Source organism: Saimiri boliviensis, chromosome X (assembly GCF_048565385.1).
Source record: "Saimiri boliviensis isolate mSaiBol1 chromosome X, mSaiBol1.pri, whole genome shotgun sequence".
NCBI classification, from domain to species: domain Eukaryota; kingdom Metazoa; phylum Chordata; class Mammalia; order Primates; family Cebidae; genus Saimiri; species Saimiri boliviensis.
The window spans coordinates 57,313,204-57,334,271 of record NC_133470.1 but is presented as its reverse complement, the minus strand read 5'-3'; the positions used below and the strand labels follow the sequence as shown (position 1 = coordinate 57,334,271).

The 21,068-nt window shown below is 39.1% G+C and overlaps 1 protein-coding gene across 4 annotated transcripts in view; it reads left to right on the top strand.

The window, feature by feature from the left end:
* Positions 1-21,068, top strand: part of OPHN1 (oligophrenin 1) — a 391,423-nt gene that overhangs the window by 202,013 nt on the left and 168,342 nt on the right. For 3 of the 4 annotated variants that reach the window (XM_074391741.1, XM_074391740.1, XM_074391742.1), the window contains 6 exons: positions 7,644-7,754; positions 8,099-8,128; positions 9,722-9,826; positions 11,695-11,824; positions 14,877-14,977; positions 19,776-19,867. In XM_074391741.1, the coding sequence (XP_074247842.1) occupies positions 7,644-7,754; positions 8,099-8,128; positions 9,722-9,826; positions 11,695-11,824; positions 14,877-14,977; positions 19,776-19,867 (569 nt within the window). The remainder of the gene's footprint in view (positions 1-7,643; positions 7,755-8,098; positions 8,129-9,721; positions 9,827-11,694; positions 11,825-14,876; positions 14,978-19,775; positions 19,868-21,068) is intronic. The other variant, XM_003940936.4, reaches the window with a different exon arrangement.

The window sequence follows — 21,068 nt, the reverse complement described above, 5'->3', positions numbered from 1 at the left end:
CTCACAAAAAAAAAAGTGGCCTCTGGTGGATGGAGTTGGTATTGCAAAAGAGAAGGACTACTTTCCTTCCACAAACCGGAATTAAGTCTGGGATCTTCTTTCATTTTCCTTTTGCCCACTTTTGTTTTCTTCCTTTTCTGTATATTCTGTGTCACAGTTTCTGTGCAGAAAATAGTTAACAGGCCCAAGACTGCTATGCTTAAAAAGACCAGTTTATAAAATTAGCCCTTGGAGGACACCTGAGAACTTCACTGATAAACAGCTCCCAACATTGATATAGAAGTTTCCCTTAATGGGTAGGGATGGCTGACTGTGCCAAGCCTGGCTGCACAAACAATGTGGCTTCTGTTGAACACCTTTTTCTTCTGGTAGTCTTGAGTTTTGGTTGGTGCTGGGCAGAGTATGCCTGTGTAACTAGTCACCAATACAAACCTAGGCTATGCATTATCTTATGAGTTTCCCTGAGTGCCAGCATTTTCTCTGTGTTGTTATAACTTGTTGAAGGAAGAATTAAATGTGTCTTGGGAGACACCACAATGAGAGGTCTTTTGGAAGCTTATATCTGGCTTCCTCTGCATTTTTCCCCAGGCACCTTTTTTCTTTGCTCATTTGGCGTTGTATGCTTTCACCGAAATAAATCCTAGCTTTTAATACTATTATGCTGATCCCTTTGAGTCTTGCTCAAAGAAGAATTATTAAACGTGGGGTGGTCTTCTGGACCCTAGACACAATCCAAGCTATTGGAGACTTTTGGTATGACAGCTTCTGGAGTGTTCTAGGTGTTTGGTGCTATGTATTGATGTCCCTTTATTACTTATTCAATAAAAAATGAGCAGGGGAATCTGAGATAGTCACTTTTTAAAAATTTAGATTTCTCATGTGCCCCTACTCCTTCACACAGTCTCTCATATCCTTTAAGATCATCTTGAATTAGTGTGATACATTTGTTAGAATTTATGAGCCAATGTGTTAAACATTTTATGGGTTTTGACAAACACATAATAACATATATCCAGCATTACCATATTGTATAGGACAGTTTCGCTACCTTAACAATCACTGGGCTTTATCCCTTGCTCCTTCTACCTATACCTCTGACACTGTTACCCAGGTTGGAGTGCAGTGGCATGATCTCGGCTCACTGCAACCTCTGTCTCCCAGGTTCAAGTGATTCTCCTGCCTCGGCCTCCTGCGTAGCCGGGATTACAGGCGCATGCCACCACGCCCAGCTACTTTTTGTATTTTTGGTAGAGACAGGTTGTCACCATGTTGGTCAGGCTGGTCTCGAACTCCTGACCTCGTGATCTGCCTGCCTCAGCCTCCCAAATTGCTGGGATTACAGGCGTGAACCACCGCTCCTGATCCTACTGATCTTTTAATGGACTCCATACTTTTGCATTTTCCAAAATGTCATGTAGTTGGAATCATACGATTTGTAACCTTTTTAGATTGGCTTCTTGTAGTTAGCAATATGCATTTAAGGTTTCTTCACATCTTTTCTTGGCTTGATAATCCTAAAGAGGGCTGAATAATATGCCATTGTCTGGTTGTACCATAGTTGGTTTATGCATTTGCTTATGGAAGGACATCTTAGATTCTTCTGAATTTTGGCAACCATTAAAGCTGCAATAAATAATTGTGTCCAGGGTTTTAGGGATATACATTTTAATATTGTTTGAGTAAATACCAAAGAACAGAACTGCTACATCATGTGGTTAGACTTTATGTAGTGTTGTAAGAAGCTGCCAAACTGTCTTCCAAATTGGCTGTAGCAGTTTTTATTTCCACCAGCAATGAATGATGCTGTTGCTTCACATCCTTGTCACTCTTTGATGTTGTACCATGAAAAGTAATGGCAGAAACCACAATGACTTTTGCACCGACCTAATATGTACGTGAAACATTTTTCCATTAATTTTGACCTTTGATTTTTTTCATCAGTGTTTTGTAGTTCTCCTCTTAAAGATCTTGTCTTTCTGTGCCTGGCTTATGTGACTTAACAAAGTGACCTCCTGTTCCATCCATGTTGTTACAAATGAGGGGATCTCATTTTTTCCCTTCTTTTATTTCTGAGGCTAGTTATTTGTGTATTTACTCTTTCTTACTTAATATGGCTAAAATGTTAACAATTTTATTGATTTTTTTTTTTGTCAAAGAACCAGCTTTTTGGTTTTGTTGATTTTCTTTGTTGACTTTCTGTTGTTAAATATCATTGATATCTTCTTTAATGTGTATTTTTAAAAATTTTCTGCTTAGTTTGGATGTGATTTATTCTTCTATTTTTAGTTTCCTAAGGAGGCAGCTTAGATTATTAATAATAGATCTTTATTCTATTCTAATATATGGATTTCGTTCTATAAATATTTCTCTAAGCACTGCTTTTGTTGACCACAAATATTAAATTGTTTTCAATTTTATTTAATTCAAAATGTCTTAACATTTCTTATTTTATATTATTTTTAGTTTTTGTAGAATTGAGGTCTTGCCATGTTATCCAGGCTAGTCTCAAACTGCAGTCGTCAAGTGATCTTCCTGCCTTGGCCTTCTAAAGTGCTGAGATTACAGGCGTGTGCCACGATGCCGAGCCTTACATTTCTTTTGAGTCTTTGATTCAGGTTTTATTTATAAATGTACTGTTTAATCTCCAATTATTTGGAGGCATTTTCAGCTTTAAAAAATTGATTTCTGGTATAATTTAATTTTGGTCTAATTGTGTATTTCATAAGATTTCTACTCTTTTGAGTTTCTTCAGGTATATTTTATATCCCAGAATATGGTCTATCTTGGTGATTGTTCTGTGTGACTCTGAGATGAAAGTGTATTCTGCTGTTGTATGAAGTGTTACAAAGATGCCAATTAGATTCAGTTGGCTGATGGTGCCGTTTAGGTCAACAATGTCCTTACTGATTTTCTGCTAACTGGATCTGTCCATTACTATTAGAGGAGTACTGAAGTCTTCAACTCTAATAGTCTGTTTCTCCTTGTAGTTCTCTCAGTTTTTACTGAGGGTGGGGAAGGATAACATGGGGAGAAATGCCAGATATAGTATGCACTTTAAGTTAAATAAATAAAAACTTAAAAAAAAAAGAATTGTTATGTCTTCTTGGAGTCTTGCCCTTTTTATCATTATATTATGATTTAATATCATAATATTTTTCCTTGGTAGTTTTCTTTGTTCTGAAGTGTGCTTTTTATAAAATTAACATAGCTACTCCAGTATCCTTTTGATTGATGTTAGCATGATATGTCTTTCTTTATACCTTTACTTTTAATCTATCTTTGTTTTCTTTGTATTTTAATTTTTATTTCAATAGGTTTAGGGGTATAAGTGGTTTTTGGTTACATGGATTAATTGTATAGCGGTGAAGTCTGGGCTTTTAGTGTACCTGTGTCACCTGAATAGTGTACATTATACCCAATAATAGGTCATTTTTCATCCTTCAGCCCCTTCTCACCACCTCTCTTCTGAATCTCCAATGCCCATTATACCACTCTGCATGTCTCTGCATACTCAAAGCTTAGCTCCCACTTATAAATGAGAATTGAGGTATTTGGTTATCCATTCCTGAGTTAGTTCACTTGGGGTAATGGCCTCCAGTTCCAGTTCCAGTTCCCGTAAAAGACATTATTTTGTTCTTTTTCATGGCTGAGTAGTATTCCTGTGGTGTGTGTGTGTGTGTGTGTGTGTGTGTGTGCGCGCGCGCATGTGTGCATGTACATACACACACACATACATACATGCACACACACACACACACACATACATACCCACTATATTTTCTTTATTCACTCATCAGTTGATGGACACTTAGATTGATTTCCTATTTTTGCAGTTGTGAATTGTGCCAAGATAAACATAGGAGTGCAAGTGTCTTTTTTGATGTAATGACTTTTTTTCCTTTAGGTAGATGCTCAGTAGTAGAATTTTGGATCAAATTGCATTTCTTTTTTTTTTTTTTTTTTTTTTTTTGAGACGGAGTTTCGCTCTTGTTACCCCGGCTGGAGTGCAATGGCGCGATCTCGGCTCACCGCAACCTCCGCCTCCTGGGTTCAGGCAATTTTCCTGCCTCAGCCTCCGGAGTAGCTGGGATTACAGGCACACGCCACCATGCCCAGCTAATTTTTGGCACCTTTAGTAGAGACGGGGTTTCACCATGTTGACCAGGATGGTCTCGATCTCTTGACCTCGTGATCCACCCGCCTCGGCCTCCCAAAGTGCTGGGATTACAGGCTTGAGCCACCGCGCCCGGCGCTCAAATTGCATTTCTACTTTCAGTTATTTGAGAGATCTCCATACTGCTTTCCATAGAGACTGTATGAATTTACATTCCCACTAAAAGCATTCCCTTTTCACCACATGTCCATCTTTTGTTTTTTGACTTTTTAATAATGGCCTTTCTGAGTGGAGTAAGGTGGTATCTCATTGTGATTTTAATTTCCATTTTCCTGATGATCAATGATGTCAAGCATTTTTTCATGTTTATTGGTCATTTGTATATCTTCTTTTGAAAAATGTCTGTTCATGTCATCTGCTCACTTTTAAACAGGATTGTTTGTGTTTTTTTTCATGCTGATTTGTTGGGAGTTCCTTGAAGATTCTGGACACCAGTCCTTTGTCAGCTGTATAGTTTGTGAATATTTTATCCCATTCCGTAGGTTGCCTATTTACTCTGTCAATTATTTCTCTTGTTGTGCAGAAAGATTTTAGTTTAATTAAGTTTCATTTATTTTTGTTTCTGTTGCATTTGCTTTAGGTGTCTTAGTAATATATATTCTTTTAACTAGGCCATTGCCTAGAAGCATTTTTTCTAGGTTTTCTTCTAGAAGTTTTATGGTTTCAGGTCTAATGTTTTGGGTATCTTATTTAAAATGATATCTTTTAGTTAACATAGTTGGCTCTTAATTTTTGTGTACTCTGACAATCTATCTTTTAACTTTTTGAGACCATTGTCATTTAAAATGGTCATTGATAATGGTGTATTAGTATCTACTTAGTGTTTTTGTTCTTATTTTTGTCTTTCAGTCTTCTGCCTTCTCCTTTTTTAAGGAACATTTTATATGATTTTGTTTTCTGTCTTCTCTTACCATATCAATTATACTTCTTTTTTGTTTTTTAGTGATTGTCTTACAATTTGCAATATGCATTTATGGTTAGTTTACATCCACTTTTCCCATTCCAGGAAGATAGTTATGGGTTGCACAGGATCAACAGACTATTTCCAGTTTCTCCCTTTAGTCCCTTATAATGGTGCTGTCATCCTTTTTACTTATTTGTAAGATATAATCACCAAATGTATCATTACAATTATTATTATAGACAAATTATTATCTGTTAGATCTATTAGGAATTTGAAAAACAAAAAATTTTATCTTTATTTTTTTCTTTTCTGGTGCTTTTTTTTTTTTCTTTATTTGGGTCTATATTTCTGACATGTCACTTTTCTTCTACTGGAGAATATCTCTTAACCTTTGTTGAAAGACAAGTTTTGTGGTGACAAAGTGCTTCAATTGGTGTTTGTTTGAGGAAGCCTTTATTTTACCATCACTTTTGAAGAATAATTTCACAGTATACATATTTCCAAATTGTTGTCTTTTTTTCTTTCAACAACTTCAAGCATTTTATGGCACTCTATTCTTTTTGCATGGTTTCTTAACAGAAGTCTGGTATAACTCTTTATCCTTGCTCCTATATATAGTAAGTTATTTGTTTGTTTTTCTCTCTAGCTTCTTTCAAGATTTTCTCTTGTGTTCCATTTTCTGCAGCTTTGAATATCATATACCTACATGGAGATTGTTTGGTATTTATCTTGATTGGTGTTTATTGTATTATTGTATTCATTGGTATTTATCCTGAGCTTCTTGGATGTGGGGTTCGATATACGTCTTTTATTTTGGAAAATTCCCAGTCATTATTTCTTGAAGTATTTCTTCTGTTTCTGTCTCTTTCTTCACCTGTTGGTACTCTGGATATGTGTATATTAACATCTTTTTAAATTGTCTACCAGTTCCTGAATATTTTCCCAGTTTTTCATTCTTGTTTTCTCTTTGCATTTCAGTTTCCCACATTTTTGTTGGTATGTATTTAAGCTTACTGGTTCTTTCCTCAGCCTTGTTCAATCTGCTGGTGAACCCTTTAAAAATAGTCTTCATTTCTGCTACAGTGTTTTTGATTTCTAGTCTTTCTTGTGTATTTTCTCTTGCACTTTTCATCAGCCTGCTATTGTTACCCATCTGTTCTTATGTGCCGTCCACTTTTTATATTAGATCCCTAATCATATTAACGACAATTACTTTAAATTTAGGCTTGTATTTCTTTTTTGTTTGTTTCTTTTCTTTTTTTTTTTTGAGACGGGGTTTCGCTCTTGTTACCCAGGCTGGAGTGCAATGGTGCGATCTCGGCTCACTGCAACCTCCGCCTCCTGGGTTCAAGCAATTCTCCTGCCTCAGCCTCCTGACTAGCTGGGATTACAGGCACGCGCCACCATGTCCAGCTAATTTTTTGTATTTTTAGTAGAGATGGGGTTTCACCATGTTGACCAGGATGGTCTCGATCTCTTGACCTCGTGATCCACCCGCCTTGGCCTCCCAAAGTGCTGGGATTACAGGCTTGAGCCACCGCGCCCGGCCTTTTGTTTGTTTCTGAGATGGAGTCTCATTCTGTTGCCCAGGCTGGAGTGCAGTGGTGTGATCTTGGCTCACTGCAGTCTCCACCTCCCAGGTTCAAGTAAGTCTTGTTCCTCAGCCTCCTGAGTAGCTGGGACTACAGGAGTACAGCAGCACGCTTGGCTAGTTTTTGTATTTTTAGCAGAGACAGGGTTTCTCTATGTTGGCTAAGTTGGTCTCGAACTCTGGACCTCAGATGATGTGCCTGCCTCGGCCTCCCAAAGTACTGGGATTACAGATGTGAGCTATTGCACCTGGTTTCCAGTCTTACATTACTACAATCTTTGCCTTATCTACCTTTAATTCTGATGCTCCTTTTTTCTCTTCAGACTGTGTTTATTGCCTTTTCATATACCTTGTTGAAAGCCAGTGATGATGTTCAGATAAAAGGAACTGAGTCAAACAGGTCTTTAATGTGAGGTTTTGTGTTGCTCTGGCTGTGCTTAGTCAGCTGTAGGTGTCATTGTCTGACTCTAAGATTTTCCCTGGCATCATTATTTATGTGCTCAGATTTTCTCATTTCTTGTTAAATAAGGCTTGAGACTTGCAGTTCTTTCTGTTGTCATCCTCTCAGCATTGGCCATAGTAGCACACTTCTGCTTTTGGGCTTCTGCCCTTGTTAATTTCTTATTCTCTGTATTCATGTCTTTGTAGTTTTTGAGGGAGCAAATTTTCCTCTGACTTCATTTCTCTGTTGGATATAAGAAAATGTATTGATTTTATAGTTGTTCAGCTTTTTTTCCTTTTTGTTGGAATGGGTGTAATGACTTCAGGGTTTTTACGTGTTAGACCAGAAACTGGAATCTTGGATCAGTCATTTTTTTATCTCTTGGCTTTAGGTTGTTTATCTCTAAAATAAAGGGCAACATCACTAGTTTGGTGGCTAAATGCTCATCTAGCTCCAGCATTCTGTTCAGTCCTTAAGCACTGACTTTCATGAATGAATATAATATGTAATGTTTGTTTTCCTTCTCCTACAGGCAGACCTACAGGTGGACAAGGAGAGGCACAATTTTTTTGAGTCCTCTCTTGATTATGTTTATCAAATTCAGGAAGTTCAGGAGTCCAAGAAGTTCAATATTGTGGAGCCTGTAAGTTTTCTCTGTTGATGAATGGTCTAAAAATATTTGTCAATTGCCTGGTAAATGTAAGAACTTTGATAATAAAAGCAGAATCTCAAAGAATATGAAGGATAATCAGTATTTAATAATGAAATGTCCAGAATATAGTTACACTAACTTATGTTTACCTTGTTCTTTAACTAGTATACTTTTTTTCTCTCTCTCCCTCCCCTACAACCCTTTTCTCTCTTGTTCTATGGCTATTTTCTTTCCCATTCCTTTTTTCTCTCTCCTTCCCCCTCTCCCTCCTGGAAATTTTCTGCCACTCTTCCTGTTACTTTATTTCCCTCCCTTCCTTCTTCTTGTGCTTTCAGAAGCTTCTGAAAGTCTCTCTCATATACCAGGTACTGTGCTAGGGACTCATGTCCCTTGCAGTCAATGACTTCTTATTCTGCTATTTTTACTTTTGTCTTGTGTAGTTTTTTTTTTTTTTTCCATTTCATGTAGTTTTTTTTCATTCCATTTACTTCTGTTTTGTGTAATTTTCCCCATTTCCATTTGTTTGTTTGAGACAAGGTCTCTCTATCACCCAAGCTGAAGTGCAGTGGTGCTATCTTGACTTAATACAACCTCTGCCTCCTGGGCTCAAGTGATCCTCCCACCTCAGCCTCCTGAGTTGCTGGGACTACAGGTCCGTGTCACCATTTCTGGCTAATTTTTTGTATATTTTTTGTAGACAGAGGTTTCACCTGTTGCCCAGTCTGGTCTTCAACGTTCGGGCTCAAGTGATCTGCCTACTTTGACTTCCCAAAGTGCTGGGATTACAGGCATGAGCTACCGCACCCAGCCCATGTGTTTGATTGTTAATGGGGTTGAATATTTACAAAAATATATATTGCATATCATTTATATGTCTTTTTCTGCAATCCTGTGAAACATTTCTAATTTTGAAGTTGGTTTAGACTCTTGATCTTTTAGCATTATGACAGTCTTCATTAAAATAAGGTAGAAAAATCTTACTTTATTCATTTATCTATTTACTACATTCATTCAAGAAATGTTTATTAAACACCTATTGTTTGTGGTTGCTGAGGCTAAATAGAGGAAAGATGCAGTTCATTCACATAGTGTTCAAATGATGAATGTCTTTGTATGAGATGTGGGCAAGCTCTGCACTAATACAAATTTTTTTTTTTTTTTTTGAGACGGAGTTTCACTCTTGTTGCCCAGGCTGGAGTGCAATGGCGTGATGTTAGCTCACCGTAACCTCTGTCTTTCGGGTTCAAGTGATTCTCCTGCCTCAGCCTCCTGAGTAACTGGGATTACAGGCACCCGCCTCCCATGCCCAGCTAATTTTGTATTTTTATTAGAGACGGGGTTTCTCCATCTTGGTCAGATTGGTCTAGAAATCCCAACCTCAGGTGATCTGCTTGCCTCGGCCTCCCAAAGTGCTGGGACTACAGGTGTGAGCCATCGTGCCCGGCATAAATTTGTTAATAGTTCTTATTTTCTGAAGCTGAGTCAAGGGTAAATGTTTAACCTGATATGAAAACAGTTGTGTATATTGTGTGTTTGACTGCATTTAACGCTGTACTAGGTAAACATTGTGGAGTTGTTTGTTTTTTTTGGTGGAGTCTCACTCTGTCACCCAGACTGGAGTGCAGTGGTACAGTCTCGGCTCACTGCAACCTCTGCCTCCTGGGTTAAAATGATTCTCCCGCCTCAGCCTCCTGAGTAGCTGGAATTACAGGTATGTGCCACCATGCCCAGCAAGTTTTTATGTTTTTAGTAGAGACAGGGTTTCATCATGTTGGTCAGGCTGGTCTCAAACTCCTAACCTTGTGATCCAGCTGCCTTGGCATCCCAAAGTTCTGGGATTACAGGTGTGAGCCACTGCGCTTGGCTACACCGTGGAGTTTTTTTGTGAGTTCATGTTTCTTTTGTTTAGTTTATTAGAATATGCCAGAGATAAATTAATTTTTACGTGTTTTCCCTAGGTCTTGGCCTTTCTTCATAGTCTGTTCATTTCTAACAGCCTGACTGTGGAGCTCACACAGGATTTCCTCCCATACAAACAGCAGCTCCAGCTCAGTTTGCAGAATGTGAGTTTGCATGTAGATTTTTCTCACCAGTCTTTCCATTCCAATCGAATTTCAGCCCCAGTGACTTTGATTTTGGAATTCTAGATGCATCCTAGCCAATTTCTCAGGATATACTGGTGTGGCACACAAATATTTAGTGTGTTAGGCTGTTCTTGCTCTTCTGCTTTTACCTCTTTCCTGTTTTTGATGCTGACCGCAGTTCAAACCCACCCTTCCACACACCAACACCTTTATCTATCCAATATTTATTAAGTTCGCTAATTTGCTGAATCTCTCTTAGATCAGGACTCAGCTATAGGCTTATTTGAGCCCAGGCCTTGAGCTACTTTTCTGCTCAGTCAAAACACTCTCACTGTGAACTTTGTTACCACAAACACTCATTTTATCTTCTCTTTCTTTTCTTAGTACTTATTAGTAGAGTCATGTAAATTATTTTTAAAGGTTTTCTCTACCTTCTTTGTCATGCTGGTTCTTACAGATGGGCATATAGGCACAGTGTCCCCATCCTTTTCACATGTATTCCTTTACGTGTTCCTTTATTCAACCCACATGAAACAAGTGTTTATGGAAAAAATGAACATAAGCTTTGTGTCAGGCACTGTGGAAGGCACTGGACATACCATGAAGATGCATGCAAGCTTTTTTGTCTTAAAGGAATATACAGTTCCTTGTAGGAGACAGAAATAAACAGAGATAAATCATAATCCATTATGATAAGTGTTATACTAGAATCAAGACCAAAGTGTTTTTAAAAAGTTCAGTGCATTTGGCTGTCTGGTAGAGTCAGAGAAGGCATGAGTGAGTTGGTGACTTTAGAATGGGTGTTAAATTGCATGACATTTATAGATGTAGTTTTAGATGAAAAATGCTGGTACATTATAGTCAAAGTAAACCCTCCTTCACTGTTTAGGAGGATTAGGATTTACAGTGGTTGTTATTCTTTTTTCTTCCTATATACCCTCCATGCAGAAAGGAACTAGGGGCTCTCACATTCTCCAGAACTTAGCAGCATGATTCTCCAGAATGTGAGAGCCCCTGTCTTTTCCTGATTTACAACATCTTCCTACAACCAAGTTAATCCCTTGAATCTTCCTCCATATATTATTTGATGTGTACAAATATAACAACAACCCTTTGATTGTATACATATGGGTGACTTATTTACAGGATAATGATAGCATGGGTCAACTAGATGGGCAGCACAGATCATTTTTCTCACTAACATCATGTCATAATTTTAAGACTGAGTACTACAAACTTCTCTGTAGTGATTTTCATACTCACATTTCAACACGTCTTGCCATTGTGTTTTAGTTGTGTAGATTTAAATAGATTTATTCTCATCATTAGGCTTTGGTATTTGTGAGTATGAAAACACAGCTTCTTTTGGCCTGTCTCCCAGGAGAGCAACCCCTCATATATTTTATTCTCTTGGCCAGAATTTCATTCAGTATCAACTAGGCTGTGACTTTGAGACACAACTTAGAAGTTGCTATGAGAATGCTACCTTTGGGAACCTTGTCTGCCATCTCCCTTGTTGTAAAGCAGGGAGTCATGTTCAGAATTCTCAGATTTCTTATTTATTAGAGCCTTATGTGATTCCTATTAGTAAAAATGTCTCCAAGTTGTTATTTTATGAGTGTATTGCTCATTATATTCCTGTTTCCTATGTAGTCTTTAGTACCATTAGACTCTAAACTTGTTTTCTATTCACTATGCTATTCACCATTTCTTTTTTTTTTTTTTTTCTTTGTGGTTACACATGCTGTAAGCAGGGAAAACTCTGTACTGAGTCTCTGACCAAGAAATAGTTTTTCATGATGATGATAATGATGATAGTAATGATTTTCATGATGATGTCTTGACAGACAAGAAATCATTTCTCCAGTACCCGGGAAGAGATGGAAGAACTTAAGAAAAGGATGAAAGAAGCTCCCCAGACATGCAAACTTCCAGGACAGCCCACTATTGAAGGCTATCTCTATACACAAGAGAAATGTGTGTGGGGATATAGGGGTATCCATTGGGTTTCAATAAGCCAGGAACTACTGCCACTTGTCAGCTCTGAATTATGGGCACCCTTATTGTTCATAGACCCCTGACAGCTACAATTCCCTTGGAGCGCAGACAGGGAATACTGAAAAGGAAAAAGGAGAAACTAAAAGGAAGTTAAAGATTTGCCTTACAGAGACTCTGTAGTGATAAGACCTCAGGTTTTCTCTGAGGTTATTAGTTCTTTAATCCTTCTGATTATACTTTTGGGAAAAAGGGAGGTAGGGAAAAGGAAGTAGAAAAATAATATTTCTTATACCTATTATGTACCAGACATGGTACTAAGTTCATTAAACACACTGCCTCATTTAATCTTTGCCTCCAATTTATGACCATATACAAAAGGCCACTAAGGCCCAGAGAGGTCACCATTTGAAAGTCACCCAACTAACAAACGTCAGGACTAAAATTAAATTTAGGTCTGTGAAATGTCAAAACCCATGATCCTACTATAGTACCCTATATTTTCATCTGCATTAGAGTCATGTGTTTGCTCTTTTTAAAGACGGGATCTCACTCTTGTTGCCCAGGTTAGAGTGCAATAGCACCATCATAGCTCACTACAGCCTCATATTCCTGGGCTCAAGCAATCCTCCCACCTCAGCCTCCTGAGTGGCTGTGACTAAAGGCACCGGCCACTGCGCTCAGCAAATTTTGGAATTTTTTGTAGAGACAGGGTCTCACTAGATTGCCCAGGCTCATGGATACTCTTACAGCACATAGTGAACATCATGATTCCAGTGGGAAAGACAATATTTGTTTATCATTGGCGACTAAGGAAAATGGGTTAACTTGTTCAGTCTCTGCATGTTGCAGAGCATTCGATCGTTCCCAGTTCCTCAGTAACATTATCCATACCTTGTATGTGCGATTTGATTTTATTTGTCCTTTGAACTATGACCCAATATTCCCTAAATGTTTTATTTCGTTTTGCTCAGAGTTATTATATCTGGAGAGGAGACAGAAGACACATACCCAGAGGCTACTAGTGGCAAAAATCACTGTCTTTCACAAAGCGTGGTACTTCAGTAGTGAAATTATCACACTTTTCTTTCCATAGAGCAATTTACTTCTAATGATTTTCAAAGATGTGTTCTCCGACTTGTCAGGTTCATCTCTTCAAATGTGCATCACACAATTTCTCAATTTCAGTGCTGTTGACATTTCAGGCTGTATAATTCTTAGTTCTGGGAAGTGGTCTTGTGTATTGTAGTATATTTAGCAGCATCCCTGGCCTTTCCTCACTTTGTGCTCATAGTAATAAGGTTTGACAATCTAAAATGTCTCTAGATGTTGCCAGATATCCCCTGGGAGGCCAAATTGCCCCTAGTTAAGAACCACTGCTGTATGCTGTGTGATCCTTCTGTGCTTCAGTATTCTGATTTGTCATACGGGTATGACATTGCTACTCAATTGAATGTATTCTTAATGAGCACTGTTTCGGCCACATACTGTGCAGTGCATTGGGGACACCCTCAAAAAAATGAATCAACCATGATTTTTGTCACTAAGAAATGTAAAGTGATGCGAGAGATAGACAGGTATATCAATAATTATAATGAAATGTGGTGATCACAGTATTTGTGGCATATATCTAAAGACTTCACCAAGAAAGTGATATTTGAACTAGAATGTGAATGATGAGTGGGAGTTTGATAGGTAAAGAAAAGGAAGAATGGCCAGGTACAGTGGCTCACACCTGTAATCACAGCACTTTGGGAGGCAGAGGCAGGCAGATCACCTGAGGTCAGGAGTTTGAGACCAGCCTGGTCAACATGGAGAAACTCCGTCTCTACTAAAAACACAAAAATTAGCTAAGTGTGTTGGTGCGTGCCTGTAATCCCAGCTACTTGAGAGTCTGAGGCAGGAGAATCACTTGAACACGGGAGATGGAGGTTTCGATGAGCCGAGATCGTGCCATTGCACTCTGGCCTGGGTGACAGAGTGAGACTCTGTCTCAAAAATAAATGAATAAAAAATAAATACGTAAACAAATGAGAAAGAAAAGAAAAGGAGGAAGGGAATTCCAGGTATATACCACTGCATGAGTAAAGGCAGGGTTGTGGATGGGCATAGTTGATTTGTAGGGCCCTCGCTGGCCATGAATAGTCCTGCTTTACCCCTGTTGTCCTCATGTAATTATTAATAATACTGCCTCATTCAGTCTTAAGTCTGGGATTTGGACTAGAAATTATATGGCTACTTATTTATGTGGGAACTAAAGGTAATTCACTGAGACAGGAACACAGAGGTGGGGTGCCAAAAGAAAGCTGGAAAGGTAAGTTTCAATCATGTTATCAAGGGTATTGTAGGCAGGCTAAGGAGTGTGGAGATAGTGGGAAAGCCATGAGTGGTTTTTAATAAGGGGAATGACAAAAATAGAGATATATTTTTAAAATAATCTAGCAAAGGTATGGAGAATGAATTGGAACGGAGTGATCAGAGATTGGGACAATAGGGAAATCAGAGAGAATGCCAATGAAATGATTAATTGGTGAGATAGTAAGTTTTTGTTTTTTAAAAATATGTCTCATTAAGAAATGAAAAAATATAAGACAGTGATAGGGCTCTTAACTAATTTGGCATTAAAAGGAATGGAGATGAGGAGACAGCTAAAGGAGAGATGTGTCGAGTTTTGTACTGGTTAGAAGGGGCATGACCCAACGACCAGTCACATGGAACAGGTACAGAGACAGTGAAGTAAATGACAATATTCTCCAGATTCTGGGATATATGGTGATACCGTTTATAGGGAACATGGCAGGGAGAGTAGGTTTTAAGCAAGCCAGAAGCAGATGCGGGAAGCAGTTGGTGAAGGTTAGGATCTCCCTGTGTGCAGTAGGTAGGTGGCTATGAAAGGAGGGTGGTCAGGGCAAGGGAAGAGCTGGATCTGAAGTTTGACTTGGAAGAGCAATGTGTAAATAGCCTCAGTTTTACGGATTGACTGCCTATGCAGTTAAAACAGTTATTGTCTGCTCACTTTTACTTGTCCTTGTAGGGGCTTTGGGAATATCCTGGGTGAAATACTATTGCCAGTATGAGAAAGAGACCAAAACACTCACCATGACACCTATGGAGCAGAAGCCAGGTGCTAAGCAGGTCAGTTCTTGTTTGTGCCACATTTTTGGAAATGAATCCGTGACTGGTTCTCAGAAAAGAATATGTGTTGACTTAGTATCGAATCATCAAGTTCATCACTGTCATGGGAAGCCATGACTTTATATGTACACCTTGGCCTAAGTTTGAGTCTGATAGCACCGAGTTGAGTGAAAAGTCTTTCTGTTAATTAGAGAGTAAGCCTTTTGAAAGTTCCTGAATTCTTTCAAACCAGTTATTTTTACAAGTGCCAGTAACATTGTACAGTCAACTATGTAAAAATATGGATGAATTACTTTTAAGAATGCTCTACTCTTAGATTGTTTAAAATAACAAGTTTTAAAAATATTAATTGAATTCCAAAATTCTTTTTTTTATAGGAGTGTGTTTGTGGCCTATAGTTGGAATAACCTATAGTCACATTCTATGTACTACCCAAGTATCTTTAAGCAGTTATTCACTCTTCTGCCCTCCGATCCTTCTCTCACTCCTGAAAATGACAAGATAAATTTAACACACTGAAAAAATAGTTCACTCACCTGGAAGAACCTGATCTTTTACACACACACACACACACACACACACACACACACACAGGAGTTTCTTAAGCTAAAAACTGATCTTTAGACAGATTGTTTATATTCTTAAAAAGTCGCTCAATGTGTCTCTTTCCCCTTTAACTGGCTCTCAGACAGGGTCTTAGTGCATGATTTTTAAGCATCTGCACTCTACAAATTGTTTGTTGGAAGCACTTCAAGGGTTACTCGTTAGCATTGAAATAGTACATGAAGACCCAATTTAGATAGGGAGGAATTTGGAGAAAAATTGGGACAGTTTCTCTCCCTTGCTGGTCCTTTTCATGGAAGATCTCTCTTGTATGGCTTGTTCATATGAAATTAGAGAGGATGGAAATTTGTTTGCAGGCTATCGAAAGTTTTTTTGGAGTGGAGGTGGTTTTAACCACAAGATTTGCCTCCCTGCTTTAATGTGCTTTGGTGATAGGATGGACTTGTAGAAGATGTTGTATCAAACAGAGTTTCTGGAATCCTTGGCTATGCTTCATTATTATTATTATTATTTTTGAGATGGAGCTTCACTCTTGTCGCCCAGGCTGGAGTGCAATAGCATGATGTCAGCTCACAGCAACCTCCACCTCCTAGGTTCAAGTAATTCTCCTGCCTCATCCTTTTGAGTACCTGGGATTACAGGTGTGCACCACCACACCCAGCTAATTTTTGTATTTTTAGTAGAAATGAGGTTTTACCATGTTAGCTAGGCTGGTCTCGAACTGCTGACCTTAAATGATTTGCCCACCTCAGCCTCCCAAATTGCTGGGATTACACGTGTGAGCCACCACGCCTGGCCGGCTGTGCTTTTATCATGGGCCAGTTACTCATTGAAAACCCTCCTCGGTTTTCAGTCTGCCAATTGCCAAAGCACCTTTCAGTGTGATTCCAATAAATTCATCCTTGTTTTAGCACTGATTTGTTCCAAGTCAATCAGAACTTAGCTAATTAATCTGACTAGGAAGTGCTTATAAGTAACACTGGCCTGCAGTCTCTTTCTTTTATTGTTCTATACATATTACTTTTCAAATACCAGAGAGGAAAGCTTCTTTGGTAGACAATAATTTCCTTTAGGTACGTACTCTGAGGCTGCTCAGAAGTGTTTATTTCAAAGCCCAAGACAGAGTCAGCAGATACCACTTTCATATCCTCCTGACAGATGCCAGCAAGCCTTCCTTTTAGTTTTTCTTTCCCTCTTCTCTTTTCATTGAGTAGCTGCTTGCAAAACTGCAATGGTGGTGGCCTGAGCATTTTTAAAGTCGTATTCCTTATGGTATGGAAAGAAGAACTTAGTTACTCACTTGCAGAGGGAGGTGGTGGGAGTTACTTGGATTTCCCCAAATTGGAGTTGGAAGTAATTTCTTCCTGTCAGTTCTGTTCCACTTCCTAATACTAGTTTGTATTTTACAATCGTACATTTTACAAATAAATGACACCACAATAACACTACAAAAGCCACCTTTCCTTGAATACCTGCTGTATGCCAGACACTGAGCTACACCCTTCTGTCATATTCATGCTCCTCATTTGCCCTCCTAGCAGCTGTGTGACATCAGTGCCCACAATTTGTGTAGGAAGTGAGACCAATTTGAAGATGCAGGAATTGGCCATCTTTCTGAATTTGGCACTTAGTATAGTATTGGTCTCACTACTTTAGCCTGTCAGCTCTCATCTGTGTTGTCATGTTCGATTTTCTGGTCATCTTCTCAAATGATAATTGATGGGATCTTCATCCCTTCTTCGTTAGGAATTTGTGGTCAGAAGGAGTACATTTTGAATCCCCAGACCTGTGTTTAAATTTGCTCTGTGGTCTGGTAGCTTTTTGACCTTGAGTACATTCCCTAATGTTGCTCAGTCTTAGTTTCCTCATCAGAAAAGTGGTAAGGATGATAAAGTAGTTCATAAACATTTATTGAGCACTAAGTATTTGCAGGGTACTGGAGGTATAAAGATGAATACAACACTGTCCATGTCTTTGAAGACTTCCTAGTCAAGTGGTGAAATTAAACATAAAAACAGGAAATTTTATTATTATGTGCAAAGCACTTAGTGGGCAATGTGTTGGTTTGAAGAAGGATTTTTGAGGAAGTGAAAGCTGAACTGCACGTTGTGGAATAAGTAAGAGTTTAGTCAGGCAAAGAAGATAGACAAGGCCATTTTGGGTGGAGGGATTAATATATGCAAAGTCATGGAATCATGAAATAGCATGACATGTATGTGAAATGAGAGTACTTTTGCATTGTAGGAGCATTAAACAGGTGGGCAGCTGCTGGAGATGAGACTGGAGTGGTGGGCAGGGTCTAGTTCCCTGAGCTGCAATGGCATTGATGCTGAGGGCACTGAGAATTTAAAGAGATAGAGTGAGTCCGTGACTTTGCTCATAACTCTCGTTTTGAAAGACTAACATGCGACATCCCAAGTTTTGGGATAGGAAGGCATATTGAAGGATTAATTTAGAGTTGAGTTGTTATAGTCAGGAGCAGGGAAAGATTGGCCTGCAGGTGGTTGAGTGTGCTGATGAGGAAGAAGTATTGGGTAATAAGCCACATGGGCCAGTTTGTATGTCATAGTATGTAGGCACTTGGGCAGTGTTTCCTAACTTAAGATAGCACAGTGGGTTGTGTTCCCATTTAACAGATTATGAAGTTAAGACTTAGGGAATATGATTTTTTTTTTTTTTTTGAGATTGAGTCTTACTTTGTCTCCCAGGCTGGAGTACGGTAGCGTGATCTCGGCTCACTGCAACCTCTGCCTCCCAGGTTCAAGCATTTCTCCTGCCTCAGCCTCCTGAGTAGTTGGGATTACAGGGTTTCCCATCTCTGTGCCCAGCTAATTTTTGTATTTTTAGTAGAGACAGGGTTTTGCCATGTTGTCCAGGCTGGTCTCCAACTCCTGACCTCAGATGATCCACCTACCTCGGCCTCCCAAAGTGCTGGGATTACAGGCGTGACCCAGCACACTTTGGCCAGGGTCACGTAACTGGTAAAAGACATAATTGAGACAAGACCCTAGGTCTTAAGCTTTCTAGTGTATTGCTATTTCCACTATACCAACTTGGATGAAGTGTCACTTCTCTATAATGGTTGTTAATAAGAAAAGTGACTTAAAAATATCTAATATAGGCCAGGTACAGTGGCTCAAACCTGTAATCTCAGCACTTGGGAAGTCTGAGGTGGGCGGATCAAGAGGTCAAAAGTTCGAGACCAGCGTGACTAACATGGTAAAACCCCGTCTGTACTAAAAATACAAAAAACTTAGCCAGACATTGTGGCAGGCACCTGTAATTTCAGCTCCTCAGGAGACTGAGGCAAGAGAATCACTTGAACTCGGGAGGTGGAGGTTGCAGTGAGCCGAAATCGCACCACTGCACTCCAGCCTGGGCAACAGAGAAAGACTCCATCTAAAAACAAAACGAAACAAAACACCACAAACAAACAAAAACCTAGCATAATATATGACACATAGCAGGTGATAAATGTTACTTCTGTTTCCTGTATCACATGGTCTATGTTGAGATAAGAGAGAGAATCTGGACAGTGTGAGACTGCAGAATTTTAGTCTGTGGACACAATGGGTTTCAATTCCCTTAATTACCCACAAGACTAAATTGGGCCACACTGTTCTTGCTGCACATATGAAATATCAAATGCCACCGTGACTAATACACACATTTACTATTTCCTCTACTTTTGCCCTACCTTTGGACTATTACGTTGGTGATTTCTGTCGTTCTCAAGAGTCTGGAGTTGGGGGACAGAAAGTTTGTCTCCCCTACTTCATCTGCCACTTTAATGGAAGCTTCTTTGCTCAGCTACCCCCTGACTTTCTAAGGGAGGTTTTAGACAGCCATTTACTCCATCACCATGTCCCTCCCTAGAGGCCTCATGAACATTTGATTCTGTACACTTAATGCCATTCGGGCAGCACATTTCTCCTACACTCCTTTTACATGTTGTGTATTGAGCTTCCTATTAAGTCCTCCTGCTTGGGAAAGAGTGCTGGACAACTCTGAATATTTTCTCCCGGTCTCAGCCGTTGATTCTTGGAGCAAGGAGAAACCATCTGCCATATTGCTGCAAATACAGTTTGAAGGGACAAGATTCTCAGTGAGTCTACACATTGCTCCTGCTGCCTTGACAGATGCCTTCCAAGTGGCACTGAGGACACTGGAGGAAACAGAAACAGTTTCTGTGTCTTTTTTAAAAAATTGCCTGTTATTTCTTCTTTCATATCAGGGGCCCTTGGACTTAACACTGAAGTACTGTGTGAGAAGGAAGACGGAGTCTATTGACAAGCGGTTCTGTTTTGATATAGAAACGAATGAAAGGTAAGCTGTGCCACTGTGACTTGGCAATGTCCCCACGTGCCAGATGCTTAGCCTGGGTAGGTCTTTTATTTTCCTCTGTCATCCCTTGTTGATGACAATGAGTAAGTCTATTCAGGACTTTGTTGTGAGTCTATTCAAGCCAGCTCTTCTGGCTGCCCTTCCCAGGGATCCCTGTTAGACCTGGCCCAGTGCTGCTTTTCTCTGTGCAAGCTTCTGTCAGCTTTGCCTCACTTGCTCTGGTAAGAAAAAGTCTCTTCTGGGATTTAATTTGCTATCAGATGTGCAAGAAGTCAGCATTTGGTGATCTTGCAAGAAGGAAAGGATAACAAAGCTCATTTCTTTTAAAATCTCCTAATATCACATCAAGGAACAAATGAATTGGCACACATTTTTGAGGGAGAAAAGATGGAGTGGAGGGTCATGGTGCTATTAGAAAGTATTTTTCTCCCATTTGGTGCAAAAACGATGCAGACTTTCCCTACTTTGTAGATATTCATATGGATTGGAAATAGTGTGATTATCACCTTTCAGATCTTAGAACTAAGACTTGCACATTTTGGACTTCGTTGTAGTAGTTTCTCCCCAGTGCCCTCTTTTTCCCTTGAGCCTGAGCAGTTTTATCGGAGGAGAATTTTAACCATTAAAATTTCAAATGCGTGCATGTGGCATTACGGTGGAGAAAGGCATGCTTTATAGTTAGGTGACTGAATCAAAATAAACAGAATGAATCTGTTTCTAGATTTTATTTCAGCCTTTTATTTCTATATGTTAGGTGCTTAGTAATAGAATAGAATTCCACAAAATGATCAGATTGCTAGAAAGGAACTTGAAGGGTGAATTACAATATCATGTGAACAAAACTAGCAGTGACTGGGATCGTAACAGTCAGACTAAATGATGAGGGCGTTTTTTAAAAATGAAGGAATAAAGGACTTAGCTTGTTTCCTTGTTTTAAAATTGAGAGATTATAATTAGACCCTCACAATTTCTATTTGTAATTCGGTATCATTTCTTTGTTAAAAATGAATGGTCCCAATCAACATGGCTGTGGAAGTATAGATTGTTGCTAACAACCACAAGACTGTCACTCATTTTCCTGATAGCCTCAGTTCCAGTAGGAAGGGGAAAATTACTGTTGGCTGTAGTTTCCCTTTTATGCGAGTAATATCTGCAATTCAAGCAGTTGTAAACAGTTTGTCCC